At 41.9% G+C, this 19814-nt stretch overlaps 1 protein-coding gene across 5 annotated transcripts in view; it reads right to left on the bottom strand.

Annotated features, from left to right (window-relative positions):
• JAK1 (Janus kinase 1) overlaps nt 1-19814 on the bottom strand; it is a 241161-nt gene that overhangs the window by 94609 nt on the left and 126738 nt on the right. For all 5 annotated transcript variants that reach the window (XM_033915500.1, XM_033915502.1, XM_033915498.1 and 2 more), the window contains 2 exons: nt 10832-10978; nt 155-242 (listed from right to left, as the gene is read on the bottom strand). In XM_033915500.1, coding sequence (XP_033771391.1) covers nt 155-242; nt 10832-10978 — 235 coding nt within the window. The remainder of the gene's footprint in view (nt 1-154; nt 243-10831; nt 10979-19814) is intronic.

The raw sequence follows: 19814 nt of genomic DNA, 5'->3' as shown, positions 1-19814 counted from the left end.
TTCAAACCTCTGCTAATCAAAAATATTTATGATAACCATAAAGTTCAGTAACTTCTCTCTTTACTAGAGGCAATAAACAGAAAAAGAGACTAAGTTGAAGGACATGTAAAAACAATTTTCATTTTTTTGATGAAAGTGATAAATGTGAGCATACTTTCCAAATCACGAACACAGACTCCATGAAGCAGGACTATGTGCTTGTGGGAAACTTGCCTCATCATGCTGGCAGTTTCAAAAAATGCCTGGTAGGAAATCAAAAAAGTTAAAGTTAAAAAACAAGGAAATTCTGAGGTGCACATTATTCTCTAATAGTTAATGATCTTATTATGAAAACTATGGATCGTTACACCTCTCCATAACACAGAGTATGGAAATCCAGTGGCTCCAATATACATTTCAGTCATTATCCATGCACAATCAGATAGTAAGACATATTTTCTTTAATTACCAGTACCAGTTAGGCTTGAGGTTGCTCCTAAGAATGGAAGTGAATTTATCCAATAAATATTGTAAGGCAGGTGTGATAAAAAAAAAAAAAAAAAGATTATTCTTGCATTATTTTAGTAATAAGGATAATTTTCAAAGCCATTTCACAGGTAAAATAGTGCTTTATCTGTAGATTTAAATAAATAAATAAATAAAATGGGCTTTTACATAATCACCAGCCTAATGTGTGACATATCTTGGAGATGGTGTAGGGGTAAGATTGTATTTATGCAACTAAAATGTAACTAAAATGTGGGAAAAGTGTGCACCCCAAATATCAAGTGTAAATAAAAGCATTGTTTTCTTGGGGTTATTTTCAAAGCAAAGTACACATACGTTCACATTTAAAATCCAGCCAAGTATGCACAGTGGAAGTATTTTCTCTCTTTGTGGGGAGTATCTCTTACCTCAATAGATTAATGTACACTTCTCTATCTGATTGTAACAGGATTTTACTCTGTTTGATCCAACACTTACCTATTATAACCAATGCTCTTCCTAGCTGGGCCCCTCCCTGCACCCCTTATTTCAGCATTTAAAAGGTTCACAAACTTTATATCTGATTTCAGTCTTTTCTCTCTTTGTGGGGAATATCTCTTACCTCAATAGATTAATGTAACCTCTACATTCCAATATAAAGTGACTTTCAAAGATAGTTTTTCACAGCTTAGGATGCATCCAACTCTGCTGCGGCCTAGGCCCTCCCACCCTGCCCCTCATTCCATCCACCCCTAGGCTCACATTATATTTATACAACTAAGCATTAATCTCAAACCTCCAGCTTTTCTTAAGAAAAATTGAGTCTCCTACCTCCAAACCACCCTTAACCCCACTTAAATATTACAAACTCACTCTTACCCCTATAAAGACCAACCTACAATTTACAACAGTACAACTATTCTACAAACTCAAAGTAATCTTTTCAGCACATCGATCTTCCCTACAAGAGAGACTTTACATTCCACCTGCAGAATCCTTCCCAGCTTGCTCATGGTGACCCCTAATCAGCCCTTACCAACATCTCAAGTGCCATTTCCAACTGATGTCACTTGTGGCACCCACTCAAACACAATTACAGCAATTAATCAAACACACAAACTATAAGTAACTAACCTCTGAACATGAGCCAACTCAATTACAGCATTTATTTATTTTATTTATTTCTAAAATTTATAGACCACTTATTCCTAAGCAATTAGCAGTTAACAGTAAAAACATTCACAATAGTTCCAGACAAAATACATAAATACATTAAAAAATCTTCAATTACAACTCAATCATTAACAGTGTCCCACAAAAACCAGGGAAACAGTATATTAGCAAGAAATGTTACAACAAATTATCACAATCATAATTTGAGACATCCAGACTTAACTGGCAGAGCAAGATCAGAGAAATGCCTCAACATATAACTCAGTCTTTAACTTTTTTCTAAATCTTGACCAGTCAGAACAGGTCCTCAGGATACCAGGAAGATGATTCCTCAACTTCACTTTAACCATACTTACCTGCTATAAGGCACTAATCTCTGAATACAAGTTCATTAAAAAATATCTACAACACCCACCAAATCTTCTACTTTGAAATTTCCAAAATGAGTTGGTATCTCATAACAATTCTCCAATTACTGATCAACACCATACAAACCAAACACTACTCCACCCCTCCAAACAGCAGACCATATATCCTCTCAGAACACACAGCCCCATCATGGAGTCACCCTATGATTAACTGCGCCAACCACATACAATGGGTAATATCAACACTGGTTGGATCGCACAGACACTGAAAACCATGCCACAATCACATTACTAAATCAAACTAATAAAAATCTCACCATTTATACTAACGAAGTCATACTTGCTTCAATCCCATGTGGATATATTAGCACAAGATCAGTGGTCAACAAGACAGACTATAAAAGATCTGCTCAATGAATTACAACCTGGCTTTCTATTCCTAACCAAAACATGGACACCAATGCAAGATAGCCCCAGATTTTAACTTCTATGCCCACTAAACTACTAAATCACCCACCTATAAAGAATTGGTTGCAGGGGCAGCAATACTGCACAAACCATCTTTTCACATCAAAATCATGGAATCTATAACTCTCACTTCACTAGAACTACTAATAGTAGAAATAAACAGCGACTCTTGCCAAAGCCCCATCTTCTGCATACTATTGTGCATCCCCCTTGGAAATTAGCTAGAAGCTGAACCAGTTCTCAGACATCATCTCAAGAACCACAGTACAATATGATTTCACTTTCATCATAGGAGACCTAAACCTCAAACCCCGATTCCTCAACCTCTAAAATGAGCTAGACCCTCAAACACCCCCCCTACACAAAAAAGCCACCAGTTAGATCTATTTGCCTCTTTAACTTCATCAAAAAACACAAGCTACCTATAATTTTATTCCCTATCCAAAGTACCCTGGTCAGACCACCTAATCTTAAGATTTACCATATTCTGGAAAGAGATATCAACAATCAAACTGGCTCCCCTCCCCCCCCCCCCCCCGAGCAGCCTCTTATTAGAGAAACAAAAACTCCTGAATCATACTGGAATGAAATAGATAACTTATTATTATCCCTCCCAATCCCTGACCAAGGCTTCTTTGACCATTGGAAAACAATCAATAAACAAACCCTAAACAAACTAGCCCTGTTCAAATGCAGAAAAAGAATCCAAAGATCATCGGAGATGTGATTCAACTCATCACTTATGTCCCTAAAAAGAGCTTGCTAACAAGCCAAGCGCTACTGGCATAAATACCCATCCCTGGAAAACAAGACTAAGTGGTGCCAGAAAATCCTACACTATAAATCACTATTGATGCAAAAGAAGAAAGAGTACTACTCTAAACAGATCAACACAAGATAATCTTAAAATAAACAAACTGTTCTCAATATTAGATAACCTTACCAATATGAACAAGATCACAAATAGCAACAACCCTCTATTCTGACAGCCCCAGAACTAGTCAATTATTTTAAAACAAAGATTCAATCCAGCCAGACCTGCTGCAACAAAACCACCTATGATAATACTAGCAGACATCTCATGGAATTATTTTGAAGAGATTACATTCAATGACACAAAATGGCTTCTCCTTAAATACTCCAAAGCATAATGCAACCTTGACACCTGTACGCCTTACGTAATCAAAACAGCCACCCCGACAATCATAGGAAAAATAACCCAATGGCTCAACTACCACCTAAAAACTGTCCTTTTTCCTAAATCAGGAGGAATTAACACCTATTCCCAAGAACCCAATTCAGTCTCTCTGATGTGACTAATTATAGGCCAGTAGCTTCCATCCCTCTATTCACCAAAATGATGAAGGGATATGTAACAGAACAACTCGAATGCTACTTATAACACTTCAGTATCCTCCACCCTTCAAAATCGGTATTCAGAAAAAATCATAGCACCGAGATGGTGGTTGTGGCACTGCTAACATACGGAAAAGAACTACTAAGCAAGGGTCACAGCACAATCATAATCCAATTTGGCCTAAGCAGCACATTGGACCTAGTAGATATCGATCAAATGTCTGAGATCTTCAGCGATTTTGGATTCAAAGGTTCAGTCCTTTCCTAGTTCTAAGGCTTCCTAACCACTCAGCACTATGCGGTACATAAGGATGGAGACTTTCTGATAGCTGGCACCCTCCAAGTGGAGTCTCCTAAGGATCCCCACTTTCATCAACAATGTTTATTTCATTTTTCATTTCATTTCTTTGATTACTTCACATAGTCCAAATCCAATGCGATTTACGTAAGTTCAAAAATTTAATAAAATTTTAAAAACCGACAAACATAACATTCACTACTAATACATTAATACATGTAAGGAGGGAAGCGGTTGACAGCAATTGACATAAATACAATTCTAAAAAAAATAAAAGTAAAAATAAAACCAGGGGAGGGGTAAGACACAGAAGGTTGGGGAACAGGTACCCGCTATTAGATCGTCTTCCCGAAGTTATTATAGGTTGTAACATATCTATTGGAAATCTTCTAATGCGATCCTTGGGAGTTGACCTAAATCTTGCGTGAATAAAACATTTCACTTATACAGACGACAATCATATTATCTGTAACAGCCGCATTAGTCAATACTCTCACCACTGTCAAAAAAATGTGTCCACATCATAGAAAACTGGACCTTGACCCACCACCTCAAACTAAATAAGAAAAACAAACCCAACAAATTCCTTTGGCTAGGATTTTTGACTGACCCACTTTACGCTCCAAGGATTACAGTAGATGACGCAGACTTTCCATTAGAACTACAATCCAAAATTTTAGTAGAAATAGATAACCACCTACCCATGAAAAGCCATGTACAATCGGTAACAAAACAATCTTTCCGTGTAATGAGAAAGCTAAGATCTGTCAGAAAATACAGTACCTTGGATTACAAGCATAATCCGTTCCAGGAGCATGCTCGTAATCCAAAATGCTCGTTTATCAAAGTGAGTTTCGCCATAGAAAATAATGGCAACTCGCTTTGATACGTTCCCCCCCCCCCGATAAACGGCATCTCTCCCCCCCCGCTCGCAAAGGCCCCCTCGCTCCAACCGGCACCCCCGCCCGAACAGCTTAAACTTAAACACCCCCCCCCCCGCCGTCTGGCACTGGCACGCAGGCACAGATCGTGCCGGTGCCTAGAAGATCTTCCGGCTTCTGCCTGCCTTGAGCATGCATCTTCGAGAGGGAGAATTAGAAGTCCTTGAGCATGCGCAGATGCATGCTCAAGGCAGGCAGAAGCCGGAAGATCTTCTAGGCACCGGCACGATCTGTGCCTGCGTGCCGGTGCCAGATAGGGGGGGTTAAGTTTAAGTTGTTCGGGCGGGGGGGCTGGTTCGCGCAAGGGGGCCTTTGCGAGCGGGGAGGAGCGATGCCGGTTATTGGGTGGGGCGGGGGAGGTGCTCGCAAATCGAGTCAACACTCGGTTTGCGAGTCAAAAGTTTGCTGAGTGTTTTGCTCGTCTTGCAAAACACTCGCAAACCGAGGTTTGACTGTACTTGGAAATAGAGGCTTTCTGAATTTTAGTGCAATCCCTAGTCCTATCTCTATTAGACTACTGTAACATAATGCTCGTTCTTTGCTCTAAAACATTACTATTGTGTTTATAACTAGCTCAAAAAGCAGCAGTAAGATTCATATATGGACTATGGAAATCAAACACCTACAGACCTACTATATGAAATTACACTGGCTGCCAATAACCGCAAGGATCAAGTTTAAATTGGGTATCACTGCCTTTAATATCCTAAGAGGGAATGTCCCCGACTACCTAACAGAGTTGGCTGTGCAAATCCAGGGTGCCTTAAACAGATATTCCAGCAGAAATTTTTTCCAATTAAAATTTCCAGCATATAACAATATAAAGTCTACTAGGCAAATTACCCTATCCATCCAATATTAATAAACAAAATACTAGAACCAACTACCATATATACTATGATCTTGTGACCACTACCTCAGATTCAGAAAACTTCAAAAAGCTTTTCTGTACCAAGACAGGCAGCTTACCCTGAAGTAAATGAAACAGTAATTGTAAAAGCACATACCTAAAGGGCCTGATTCTACATAGACCGCCGGTCTTAGCAGACCTGCCTAAGCGGCAGCTGAGAATTACATACCAGAAAGATAGTTATGAAGATATAGGAAGGCAACTACGGATCCTTCACTCTTACTGACCAATTGGCACCTGACCAGAAAAAACTTTTTGATACTTTAATCGCATTGTCCATTCAAATGATACTCTCAAATTGAAAATCTGCTAATCTCCTTAACTCTACATTTTGGTGTGCTACTATAATGTTAACCCATAGATATGAATATCTGGCAACCTCCTGCTCGCCTAAGAGATCCAAAATTGAAAAAAGATTTGGCTATCCGTAGCAGAGGGCTTCCCATAAACATAATAAGATTTAATTATATAATTATCTCCACAGTTCTGTCATGGGGTGAAGTCACATTCCTACACTTGCTATAAATCTAATATTTCTCTTCTTTCTCCTCCACTTTCCACTTCCTCCTGCTGCAGAGGTGTAATCTACAATCTATATAAGCAAGACTCTACTTTCTGGTTATTATGTTATATGTTTTACTGCACTTGCTAGAAGGAATGATTTATTGTTCTGGCTCATGCCTCTTCATGACAGTTCTTGTTCGGTCACTATTACCATGTTCATCCAATTATGTATGTATAACCCTCAAGACCTGTTATTTCTTTTCCTGCTTCTATGGTTTTATGAAAACTTTTAATAAAAAAGTTTTAAAAATGAAATGAGAATTGCACACCAGTGTTCTATACAGAATCACATCTGTCCTAAAGGACAGACACCTAACCCTGCCTAACCTGCCCAATTCTGTAACTGGCACCCATGTCACAGGCGCCAGTTAGAGAACTGCGCTACCGCTGAGCTGATCATGGCAAGGAAATCCCCCTGCCGCGATCAGCTCAGCAGCTGTGCTGGAGAACCCTGCCCCCGTGAGCATCCCCAGCAGGAGGAATGCCTAATCCCTCCTGCTGCCACCCTTGAAACAATCCCTGGTAGGATGGATGCCCGATCCCTTCTGCCACCCCTCCCGAATTAATTCATGGCTGGAGGGATGCTCGATCCCTCCTGCCACCACCCTCCCAACATTCTCAGCAGGAGGGATGTCCAATCCCTCTTACCCCCCTCCCTGAACACATGATCCCCCTCAAACTCTTCGAAGGCAGAATAGAAAACCTGATTAACATTAACATATATGCAGACTTTATAACTGTGTGAGGATATAGAAAATATTACTCCCATAGAAGCATTCTAAGCATTTGCAGAATAGGCATGAATGATTAAATGCAAAGTTTTAGAATTGCTAGCACTGAGCCCTCTTCTTGCTGACCCACTTCTTGTTGGAAAGTAGCACAAATAATTTTTTAATTTGTACAGTATATATTTACTGCTCTACCAAAAGTGGTCTAGGCTAAATAATTAATACTGTATCTGATTTTACACATCATACACAATGTACATTCCTTATGGATTGAAAATAAGAGTTGAGGGTCTATATAGTATGGCCATTTCTTCAGAGATGGTTCAATAGTCTTCTGCAGTGTCCTGTCAGGATATATTAACTGCTTTTTGATAGAATCTTAAAGGATAACAAAAGGCAGCTTATGATTTAGTGATCATCAAAAGACCAAAAATGTAAAAAGAGTCTTTGCTTATAACGCTATTTGCCTTCTCTGTTTACAGAATTATAAAATAGAATTTTCCCAGGTCAAAAAAGACACTACACATATGGGTGACATTTGATAGAGATCTATTAGGAGAAATGTAAAAAAGCTCTCAGCAATAGAGTGATGTGCCACGCATATGTGGAATTTCTTGCAACTGCCTAATCAAGTGGTGCCACCTCAGTTCCAGTTTTTCTGTAGAGCCCACAATCTGTTATTGAGAAAGACATGGGGGAAGCTACTGCTTGCCTTGGATCAGTAGCATGGAATGTTGCTACTCTTTGGTTTTTTTGCCAGGTACTAATGACCTGGACTGGCCACTGTGAGGATGGGCTACTGGGCTTGATAGAACATTGGTCTGACCCAGTAAGGCTATTCTTATGTTTGTTTGTTTTTCCATTCCTACAGCCTTCCTTTCACTAAGGTGAGGTTAACTTTTTCCATCTCTAAATATGATAGAATTACACCATGTTTCATTAAATTGCATTGGTTGCCAGTAAATGCAAGGATTTATTTTAAGCTTTGTATTATGATTAATATTCTTTATGACCAGGTGCCATATTATTTAGTGGAACTGATTTCATTATTAGCAGGAAGACCAGGTCATATTGTAAGGAAGTAATTCTATCTTCAATTTCCCTCAAAGACAATTAGATAATTTGTTCATTGGAAGGCATTCTTCTTTTATCAGGCTTCTTTAATTTAGAATGATCTCCCTATTTTAGTACGATAAGTAGGTCAATATACTGTTTTTTAGAAGACTCTACATAATACATAATACATTTTTATCTTGAAATTTATCATCTTCTACTGTTAATGTTCCATTTGAATATTTGTCATTGCGTTATGTTTAAGCATTATGTTTAACTGTGTTTGTTCCCAGTAATAGAAATATATTGTTACCCACCATGAACTCGAAAGGGCTTTGGCGGAATATAATGTAAAGTAAGGTTTGAGTGAAAAGTGTTTTTCAAATCCGATCTCCATTTCATACCTCCTTCTTTTAAAAGCCCTTGAAGTTGTAGTTTATGGTTATTTTAGTTTCCTTAGTTTTTGGCACAGGCAAAGCTGAAAGCTGCACTGGAATTGGTACATTGAGTGAAACTGCTTTATTTGTGTATTGTTTTGCTTTTAAATACCACGCAGCCATTTAAGTTTGGTTAGGGGGATATTCACTAAAGTACAGTAAGATTATGCACTTATCACACCTTAAGTACAATACTTAAGGTGTGGTAAGTGCAAATATCATGTGGTAAATCTAGGGTATGTGACCAGCATCTACCTTCCACTAACCAAATAGGGCAGACACTGATAGGCTTGCACACAACTTGATAGTGAGAAATATGATGTAGATACAGATGCTTTTTTAGAAAGTCAGCTGCCATGTTGAGCACCCAAATCCTCTCCCCAAATAGCATCTCCTCTTCAACAATACTCCCTCCCCCCTCCATGGTGAGCTTCTCACTGTAACCTCCCCTCAAAATAGAAGTCCCCCTCAGCAATCCCTGACCCTCTTCAAGAACGCACTTGGGTTCTCTCTGGCAGTCTAATAGAAAAGGCAAAAGAGTCACCAGAGGGGAGTGCTTGGGGCTTGAGAGGAGACGATGATGCACAGAGCACAAGTATGGGAGCTGATTTTGAGCTCCCTTTGGAGTCCGAAGGCACTGTGGGTGGTGCACAGCCCCGACAGGATGCCAGGTCTGTGAAACATGGTCAGTAGCAGAATACTATGTCTCCTATGCTAAAACCTGCTCATGTCACTCTTGATTCCATCCGGGATGCTGTTGTGCGCTTGGAGAAGATTTTCATTGGTAACAAAGTTTTGATAGATAATTCTTTGCAATATATTAAAACCAGAATTACCACCCAGGAAGTGAAACATTCTGAGTTAGAGAAAAAAATGGAGGACATCCAGCAAGATCTTAAAGAATGTAAGACTAACACACTGACGTTTAGTCAGGGGTTAGTGGGATTGAGAAATAAAGTTGAAAAAATGGAGAATTATACCCACTGGTTAAATCTGCATTTTGTTAACTTTCCTCAATTCAAGAATATAGCTCCCATTGTTTAAGCAATATCTGATGGAAGTTCTTGGGGTTCCTAAGGAAGCAGTGCCTCCATTCTCCAGAGTTTAATTTGTTCCAGCGAAAAAACAACAAGCTCAGGACCAGGGACAGTTTGAAAGTCACTCAGTTATTGGAAACATTTTTAGAGGAAGAGTGCATGAGATCTACGCTCCTGGTGACATTTGTTTTTGAATCAGATAAAGACTGAGTGATGAGGCTGTATTCTGTAATAATGATAAACTGTTTTGGGGAGGAAAAGTGTAGGTATTTCCCAATGTCTGTGTAGATACACAAGAAAAAAAAGAAAGCAGTTTTTTTTGTTGCACCCTCAGGTGTTATCCCTAGGAGCCCATTTATTCTTACGTTTCCCTGCAAATGTTTAATTTTGTATGAATCAAATAGGTATCTTTTTTTTGATCCCAAACAATTAAAGGCTTTTCTTGAAAATAAGTGCAAGATACAGGTCCAGGTTAGGGATCCAGGGGAAGAAATAGGAGATTAATCAAAAGAGGAAGGATGTTTAATTTTTAGTCCTATCTGAGATGCCAATCAATTGTTTAGTATTTCTTAATTTTGTTGTGCCTCTTTTCCCTAATAATTTTCTCCCCTTCTATTTGAGGACTTATAGGGGATTTAGCTATATGACTATTCTTGATACATGTTTTTCATGATTCTGAGGCATGAAATATGTTATAATTCAATTAAAAATTGAATAAATAAAGAATGAAAAAAAAAAGAAAAGAAAATGCAAAAGCATTTACTCGTATATCAAGTTACTCGTATATCAAGTTACTCTGCTCTTGCTCCAAAGCTTCTCCAGGTTCAAAAGGGCAGCTCTGACTCCTAATGGTAGTCTCATAGTATCAGTGCTATGCTAAAAAAGATGCAATTACCCTTATAATGGCATATTGAATGGTGTATCCCAGGTTCTCAGCCATTAAGCTAGTCACCGATGTCTCATAGTAGTCTGCACCAAAGCTTTACTATATTTTCTTATATAATTTCAAGGAGAAGTTATAATTAATACTTGCCAGGGATATGTCTCTGTGGCTAGGATCTAAGACTTTGAGGATAACTTTGATCTCTTTCTCTGTAACACAGCTCTCATCATCATCATCTTTGTAGTTCAGCTTTCCAGCATAAATCTGTGTTCTTGTTCCTCTTCCAAGGTGATCCAACTATCAAATAAAAAAAGGCTATATTTTCAAGCTATAGTGTTAAGCCAGGAAAGATGTTTTCCCCATTCCTGCCAACTTCCTGGAGTTACCAGAATATGATTTACTATATTTTTGTGTCACGTAGAAGTGGGAGAAGAAAAATTATCATTAAAATTATCATTAAAAAAAATTGTGTGACTTTGCATTTTAGTTTTGCACAACCCATGCTTTACTGGGGAAAAATTAAATTTATCAGGATTTATTAACCATCACTATGAAGACATTCAGTCAAGATAGTGTTTTGAGACACACAGACTTAATTTAAATAAATTAATAGCTTTGTTTTGCTTCTCTAATTCTAGGCCCAGTTATAAGAACCTGTTTGTGAAGGGCAGTAATGTAAGATAGCACACTAGGAGTAATGTCTATTGCTATCTGTACTTCCCACCCACAGTTCTTCAGATGCTCCAGGTGTTATGTATAATGTACTTTCTTAAAGTGCACTTTTAAAATGGAGGTTTTTCCAGTACTCTAAATTTTTCACAAGGGCAAGACTAACTACTGAATAAAAGATTATTTTGTTATCTGTAATTCCTAAAAACTCTCCTCTTTTTAAAATTGCGAACTGTATGTGTGATTTAAAGAATGTTTATCACAACACATTTTCATCAATAGTTCAAGGCAAATTGCATTCAAGTACAGTCAGTTTCTATGTCCCCAGAGGGCTTACAATCTAAGGCCCTATTTAAGCTGTTATAGCAATAATGCATTTTAATTAATATAATGTTTTCTTTGCTAATAATGTAGTTTAACATGGGGGTTGTTTTTTTATTGCAATGCTTGTTTTGTAATAATGAGAAGCAAATCATTACATACTAAATGTAGTTTGCAGTAAACTTCATAAGCTGCATTATTCAATGAATATTTACACCTCAACTCTTCATGTAAACCACTTAGGTTATAAGTGGCATATAAATACAGTGGAACCTTGGTTTACGAGCATAATTCGTTCCAGAAGCATGCTCGTAAATCAAGTTACTCGTATATCAAAGCGAGTTTCCCCATAGGAATGAATGGAAACTCGCTTTGATTCGTTCTACCTCCTCCTCCTCCCCCCCCCCGAGGCTACCGGTGCTGCTCCATCACCCCCTCCCCCCCGCTCTAACCGGCATCGCACCCCCCGAACCAGCATCACGCCCCCCCCGCGCGAGAACCACATCGCACCCTTGTGCTGAAAGCGGCATCCGCCCGCCCTTTCTCCCAAACATGCTCCTTACCCCATCTGCCGGTTGTGCGACTGAAAGAAATCTCCCGCCTCTTGCCTGGGCTGGGCCTTGAGCAACTGCGCATGCTCAAGTCCCAGCCCAGACAAGAGGCAGGAGATTTCTTTCAGTCGCACAACCGGCAGATGGGGTAAGGAGCATGTTTGTGAGGAAGGGCGGACGGATACCGCTTTCAGCATGGTGGTGCGATGCGTTTCTCGCGGGGGGGGGGGCGTTTGCAGGGGGGTGCGATGCCGGTTAGATTGGGGGGGAGGTGCTCGTGTAGCAGAACATGCTCGGTTTGCGAGACAAAAGATTGCTAAGTGTTTTGCTCGTCTTGCAAAACACTCGCAAACAAAACATGTTTCTCAAAATTTTTTAGTATGTGCAACAATCCCAGAGATTAATTGAAACAACTATACATTTTGAACAGCGTCTTCCCTAAATCAGCAACTACCTCCCAGAGACCTTCAAGAGAAATATTTTTAGGTTTTGACAAAATGGTTTGAATTCTTTCACACTTAATTGAAGAACTGAAGGTTCAGCAAGCCACATAAAGCTTAATGGAAGATTCTTATAAATTTTTAAATAAATAAAATAATAAATGCATCTCTTCCTGCATACTGAAGACCTCTTGTTGTTTGATATCCCTCAGATACATTGACTTTTGCAACTCTGAAACTACAGCATCTCCAGATCCCTGAGCATTTCTTGAACTGATCCACTGATGCCATCTGTCAATGGCTATCAGTTATTCTTGCTGGGCATTTGGTCAAACCAGAGGTAAGTGTTCTACTGGGCTAAACAGAGCTTCTAAATGAAAGGAGGAGTGAGCAAGCTTTCACTCACCTCATCTCCCATCACAACCTGCTCCAAAGTCTCAACAGCAGTCTACAAGTCTATTGGGCCACAAGAAATGGAGTCACTGATGTCATGGAGTAGGTAAGGTTCTTCACCTTTCCTTTCCCCATAGCATCTCAGAATAGGGCTCACATCCATCACTAGTGCGTTGGAACCAATTTAATTCCTAATTCAAGATATTGTGTATTCATTAAATCAAAAAGTTTCACATTTTGGATTTCATTCTGTACATTCATCAAAGTGCAACAGTAGACCAATTAAAATCATGACACTAAATTTTGGTTTCCTATCACTGTCAAAAACAAAGACTTCCAGATGTGCCTAAAAGGACCAAACTATAAATGGCGCCAAAAGATCAGCACTGATAAAGATAACGCTTAGTGCTATTTTATAAACAGGACTCAAAGGTAAGTGCTGTTTATAGTAGCATTTCATGCTAGGATCCACAACTACCTTGAGATGTATTGCACCAACTAAAACCTGGTGTAAATCCTCACGCTAAATTAGGTGCAGATTCCCCTTATTCCATAACAGCACGCATAAATTTTTAGTGCCATTTATAAAATTAGGTGAAGGTGTGTATGTCTCAAAGTCCATCATCATCAGTTTTCATAACTGCAAAAAAACCAGTTACTTACCGTAATAGGTGTTATCCAGGGACAGCAGGCAGATATTCTCACTGATGGGTGATATCACCGATGGAGCCCCGGTAATAGAGAGTTGCGCGGGGACAGAAATCCCACCCGTCCCCACCCGTCCCCGCCAAAATCCCACCCATCCCCACCCGTCCCCGTGAGGAATCCCTCCGTCCCCACCCGTCCCCGTGAGGAATCCCTCCGTCCCCACCCGTCCCCGCGAGGAATCCCCTCCGTCCCCACCCGTCCCCGCGAGGAATCCCCTCCGTCCCCACCCGTCCCCGCGAGGAATCCCCTCCGTCACCATCCTTCCCTATAAACTTCAGAAATAGTTATTTTATTTAATTATGCTACTGAATTAAAGGCTCTGGTAGAGACCCATTTACAAATAAGCAAAGAGACTATTAATTTGGAAATATTAATTGGGAAGAATACATACTTTGTAAATGGGTTTCTACCAGAACCTCTAATGTAAATATAAAATATAAATACTCAGCTGATGAGAACCCACAAACTGTCAGCTGAGGACTTCCTTTGCAGTTGGCCTGGGGTCCCTTTTGCCAAGCTTGGCAGGCAGCAGTAGCGTCCCTGAGTCACAGATGCTGGCACCTCAGTGGCTCATGGATGCTGCCAGCGACTGCTGCGCTTGGTGGAGGGGAGTTCTGACCATCTCTAGAGGAGGTCCTCTGCTGGCGGTGCTTGGGGATCCCCACCAGTCACAGCAAGGGCCAACAAGTACTTCAACACTGTAGAAATAAAACCAGAAATGCATTTCCTTTTCTTTTGAACACAAAACAAAGATATCTGCCATATACATTTCCCAAGGCAGATGACTCTATGCAATGTCACCTCGGTAACAAAATACAAAAATAGACAAATACACCCCCTCCCTTTTTACTAAACCACAATAGTAGGTTTTAGCACAGGGAGTTACGCTGAATGCCTCGCGCTGCTCTCAATGCTCATAGGCTCCCTGCGCTAAAAAACAATATTGCGGTTTAGTAAAAGGGAGCCATAGTGCAAAATATAGACAGCAGATATAAATTCTCAAAACAGACACATTTTGATCACTAAATTGAAAATAAAATCATTTTTCCTACCTTTGCTGTTTGGTGATTTCATGAGTCTCTGGTTGCACTTTCTTCTTCTGACTGTGCATCCAATCTTTCTTCCTTTCTTTCAGCCTCCTGTATGTTTCCTCTCCTCCAGACCTCATTCTCTCCCCCAACTTTTTCTTTCTGTCTCCCTGTTCCCCCTTCTTTCTGTCTCTCTGTCTGCCCCCTTTCTTTCTTTCTCCGTGCCCTCCCCCAAGCCACTCGGTTTGCTGCCACCGCCATCGGGGAATAGTCCCCAAGCCACCGCTGTCCCAAGCTTTCCCTGCAGAAGCGTCGCGCTGACCAGCATTCCGCTCCCTGACGTCAATTCTGACGTAGGAGAGGAAGTTCCGGGCCAACAAGGCATTTCTCCTCATTCCATCCAGCCTGAGCCCCATCTCTCCTTGATCCAGCATTTCCCTTCTGTGTCTGTCAGAATTACCATTCCACCTATTTTCCAGCATCACCCTTCTTTGTGTCCATCTCACCTATATCCCTATCTCACCACTTTTTCAGAATCTTCATTTGTCTCTGTCCTTGTCTTTACCCCATATTCACCATTTGCCCTTTCAATGTCTTTATCTCCCCCCCCCCCCACACACACTTTTTCAGCATTACTTCTATGTCTCTATTTCACCTCCTCTTCATGTCCCCTCTGTATCTCTATCCTTATTCAGAAGGTCCTGCTTACCCTTTCTCTTCTTTGTGTCACTATCTCCATTTTCAGCTTTCCCCCTTTTTCCTTTGTTAATGCACCCTGTAGCCAGAATATTTCCACCCTCTCTCCACTCCGGCCCAGCCCAGTATGAAATATTTCCTTTTGTTTCTCTCCCCTCTCTCTTCTCCTCCCTCACCCACGAGTCCTGCATCTGGCCCTCTCCCTTCTACCTGCACCTGGCAACACCCCCCTGCTCCGCGGCTCTCTTAAGCAACTCGTCAGCAGCGGTGATCAAGACAAGCTGCCGACATCGAGGCCTTCCCTCTACGAGTCCCACCTTTGTGGAAAAAGGAAGTTGAAACAAGCGGGACTCGCAGAGGGTAGGCCCCGACGCCAGAAGCTTGTGTCGATCGTTGCTGCTAAGTTGCCGAAGAGAGCCGCAGGTAGAAGGGAGAGGGAGATAGGAAGGCTGTAGAAGCTCCGGAGCATGACACCGAACCCGGCCAGGATGATTTCTTTTTCAGGCTGCTGCTGCCGCTGCCATCCCCCACCCGAAATGACAAAAAACAGCCTAATGCCCGCGTCGGGAAATAGCCATGCTGAGCAGTGAGCTCAGCACGTACACAGATGAAAGCCTTGCTTGCTGATTGGTCCGGCGGCACGGTGGGGCGGGGCCGCCGGACCAATCAGCAAGCAAGGCTTTCATCTGTGTACGTGCTGAGCTCACTGCTCAACATGGCTATTTCCCGACGCGACGCCAGACTTGCATCGCCAGAATTTAGGTAGGTTGTTTTCATCCCCGTGGGAGTCCCGTGGGCAAGGGGGCGTCCCCGTGGGAGTCCCGTGGGTCAGGGGGGCATCCCCGTGGGAGTCCCGTGGGCCAGGGGGCGTCCCCGTGGGAGTCCCGTGGGCCAGGGGGGGAACCCGCGGGATCCCCGCGGGACCCGCGGGATCCCCGCGATCCCCGTTCCCGTGCAGACCTCTACCCGGTAAGGACCACTTTGAAAGTGCATCACCACTTTAAGTCTTTAGAAAGTTTGCGATAGCCCACACCGCGAATGCACGAGTCCCTTCCCGCCTGACGTAGACGCATGGTCCCTTCAGTTAAGATAAGCCAGCTAAGAAGCCAACCTGGGGAGGTGGATGGGTTGTGAGAATATCTGCCTGCTGTCCCTGGATAACACCTGTTTCAGTAAGTTAACTGTGCTTTATACCAGGACAAACAGGCAGCATATTCTCACTGATAGGTGACCTCCAAGCTAACAAGAATAGGATGGTGGGAGTGTTGGCCTTTAGGAAAATAAATTTTGTAATACAGATTGGTCGAAGTGCCAATCCTGTCTGGATAAAGACTCTAGACAATAGTGAGAAGTGAAGCTATGAACTGAGGACCAGGTGGCAGCTTTACAGATTTCCTCAATGGGAGTAGATCTAAGAAAAGCAACAGAAGCTGCCATAGCTCTGATTTTGTGGGCTGTGACATGACTCTCCAGTGTCAGTTCAGTCTGAGCATAACAGAATGAGATACAGACAGACAGCCAGTTGGAAATCATTCTCTTGGAAATAGGATGCTCCAACTTGTTAGGATCAAATGAAACAAAGAGTTGGGGAGAAGTACGATGAGGCTTTGTCCTGTCGATGTAATAGGCCAAATCTGGACATTTGTAGTCCAGAGTGTGGAAAGCGGTTTGTCCTGCATGAGAATGAGGCTTAGGAAAAAACACTGGTAGAATAATCGACTGATTGAGATGAAACTCCGTGACAACTTTCGGTAGAAACTTTGGATGTGTGCGTAGAACCACTATCATAGTGAAAAACTGTGAAGGGTGGATCTGCTACCAATGCTTGTAACTCATTGACCCTTCTGCACAGGTGAGAGCAATAAGGAAGACAACTTTCCAGGTAAGAAACTTGAGATGAGCTGAGGCCATTGGTTCAAATGAAGGTTTCATTAAACAGGAAAGAACCACATTAAGGTCCTAGACAACAGGCTGAAGCTCAAGAGGTGATTTGACATTGAAAAGCCCTTTAATGAATCTGGAGACCAGAGGGTGAGCAGTGAGAGGCTTTCCCTCCACTGGCATGTGAAAAGCTGTAATAGCGCTGAGATGAACTCTGATAGACATAGATTTGAGTCCAGAGTTAGACAGATGAAGAAGACAGTCCAGCACTAAATCCACTGATAAGGCAGTAGGATTGTGATGATGAAGAAGACACCAGGAAGAAAACCTAGTCCACTTTTGTTGGTAACATTGTTAAGTGGCTGGTTTTCTAGAGGCGTCAATAATATTGCAGACAGGCTGAGAAAATTGTATTTCAGATGAATTCAGCCTGAGAGAAACCAAGCTGTCAGGTGCAGTGATTGCAGGTTGGGATGTAGAAGTGATCCTTGATGTTGAGTAAGCAGAGTAGGAAAAATTGGAAGAGGTATGGGCTCCCTGGAGCTGAGCTGAAGTAGAAGGGAGAACCAATGTTGTCTGGGCCACCGAGGAGCGATGAGAATCATGGTGGCTGACTGTTTTGAGCTTGAACAGAGTTTTAACAGATGGGGAAATGGAGGGAACGCATAAAGAAACATGCCCATCCAATCCAGGAGGAACGCATATAGAAACATGCCCATCCAATCCAAGAGGAACGCATCGGCTTCCAGATGGAGAGAAGTATGGAGCAAAACTGGGGAAACTAGTGATTGTGGGGAGCTGCACACAAGTCCACTTGTGGAGTGCTCCATAGAGCAAAAATGGACTGAAGAGTTGCAGAGTTGAGAGGTTGAAGAATTTTGCTGAGGTTTTCTGCTAGGGAATTCTCCCCTTGAATGTATATAGCTTTCAAGAAAAGGTTGCGAGCAGTCACCCAAGTCCAGATTTTCTGGGCCTCCTGCTTGTTTATGTAGTACATAGCTACTTGATTGTCTGTGCAGAGGAAGACTTGAGGGCAAAGAAGATGATGGAAAGCCTTGAGGGCATAATACATTGCTCTGAGCTCTAGGAAATTGATGTGAAATTTCCATTCCCTGGCATCCAAAGACCCTGGGTCTGAAGATCATCCATATGTGCCCCCCAAGCATAAGGATAAGCATCTGTTGTGAGTACCTTGTGTTGAGGGGGCAAGTGAAAAAGGAGACCTCTGGATAGATTTAACGAGGTCATCCACTATTGAAGCGACTGCAGAAGAGATGATGTTACAGATATGTGCTGTGAGAGACGATCTGTAACTTGAGACCACTGAGACGCGAGGGTCCACTGAGGAGTGCAAAGCTGAAGCCTTGCCAGTGGCGTTACATGCATAGTGGAAGCCATGTGGCCCAGAAGAACCATCATGCGTCACGCAGAGATGGAGTGAAGAGAGTGCATTTGTTGACAGAGGTGGACGAGAGTATTCAGTTGATCTGGAGGAAGAAATGCTCTCATGAGAGTGGTGTCTAGGATGGCTCCAATGAACTGAAGATGTTGAGTCGAAATGAGATGTGATTTGGGGGAAGTTGACTTTGAATCCTAGAGCCTGGAGAAATGATCTGTGATGTTGCTTGGACCACTTCCTGAGAAGACCGTGGAAAGACTTGAAAGACCGTGCGATCTGATAGATGCGGCCACTACAATCAGGCACTTCGTGAAGACTCTGGGAGAATTTGTCAGGCCAAAGGGAAGGACCTTGTACTGGCAGTGACATTGATGTAGCTGAAAATGGAGATATTTCTTAGAAGCCAGATGAATTGGGATATGTGTGTAGGTTTCCTTGAGATCTAGGGAGCATAGCCAGTTGTTCTGATTGAGAAGTGGATAAAGCAGGGAGAGTGATAGCATTCTGAATTTCTCCTTGACTAGAAATTTGTTGAGATCTCTGAGATCCAGAATGGGTTGCAGTCCTCCCATCTTCTTTGGAACTAAGAAGTAGCGGGAGTAGAATTCCTGGTTCTGCTGGGAAAGAGGAACTTCCTCGATGGCATTCAGCAGGAGAAGGGATTGAACCTCCTGGAGAAGAGAGGACTGTGCAGGGTCCAAAACAGACTCTCTTGGCAGAGTGTGAAAATGGAGAGTGTAACCCTGATGAATGATGTTTAAGACCCAGAGATCTGATGTTATGAGTTCTCAACGAGTGATGAACAATTTGAGACGGCCTTCGATGGGCTGAGGTAGAGGATGTGAAATGTCGACTGTGACTATGCCCTGAAGAAACATGCCAGAAAGGCTGCGTAGGTTTTTGGGGTGCAGCCTGTTGCTTAGGTTGTTGACGAGGTTGTTGCTTCTGCCTTCTAGGTTGAGGCTGAGCAGGAGTAGTAGCCTTAGCAGCAAACCTGCATTGGTAAGAAGGAGTCTGTTGGAAAGAACGAGGAGGAGGAGGCTTCTT

This window comes from Geotrypetes seraphini, chromosome 12 (assembly GCF_902459505.1).
Source record: "Geotrypetes seraphini chromosome 12, aGeoSer1.1, whole genome shotgun sequence".
Lineage (NCBI taxonomy): Eukaryota > Metazoa > Chordata > Amphibia > Gymnophiona > Dermophiidae > Geotrypetes > Geotrypetes seraphini.
This window is presented reverse-complemented; position numbering and strand designations above follow the sequence as displayed.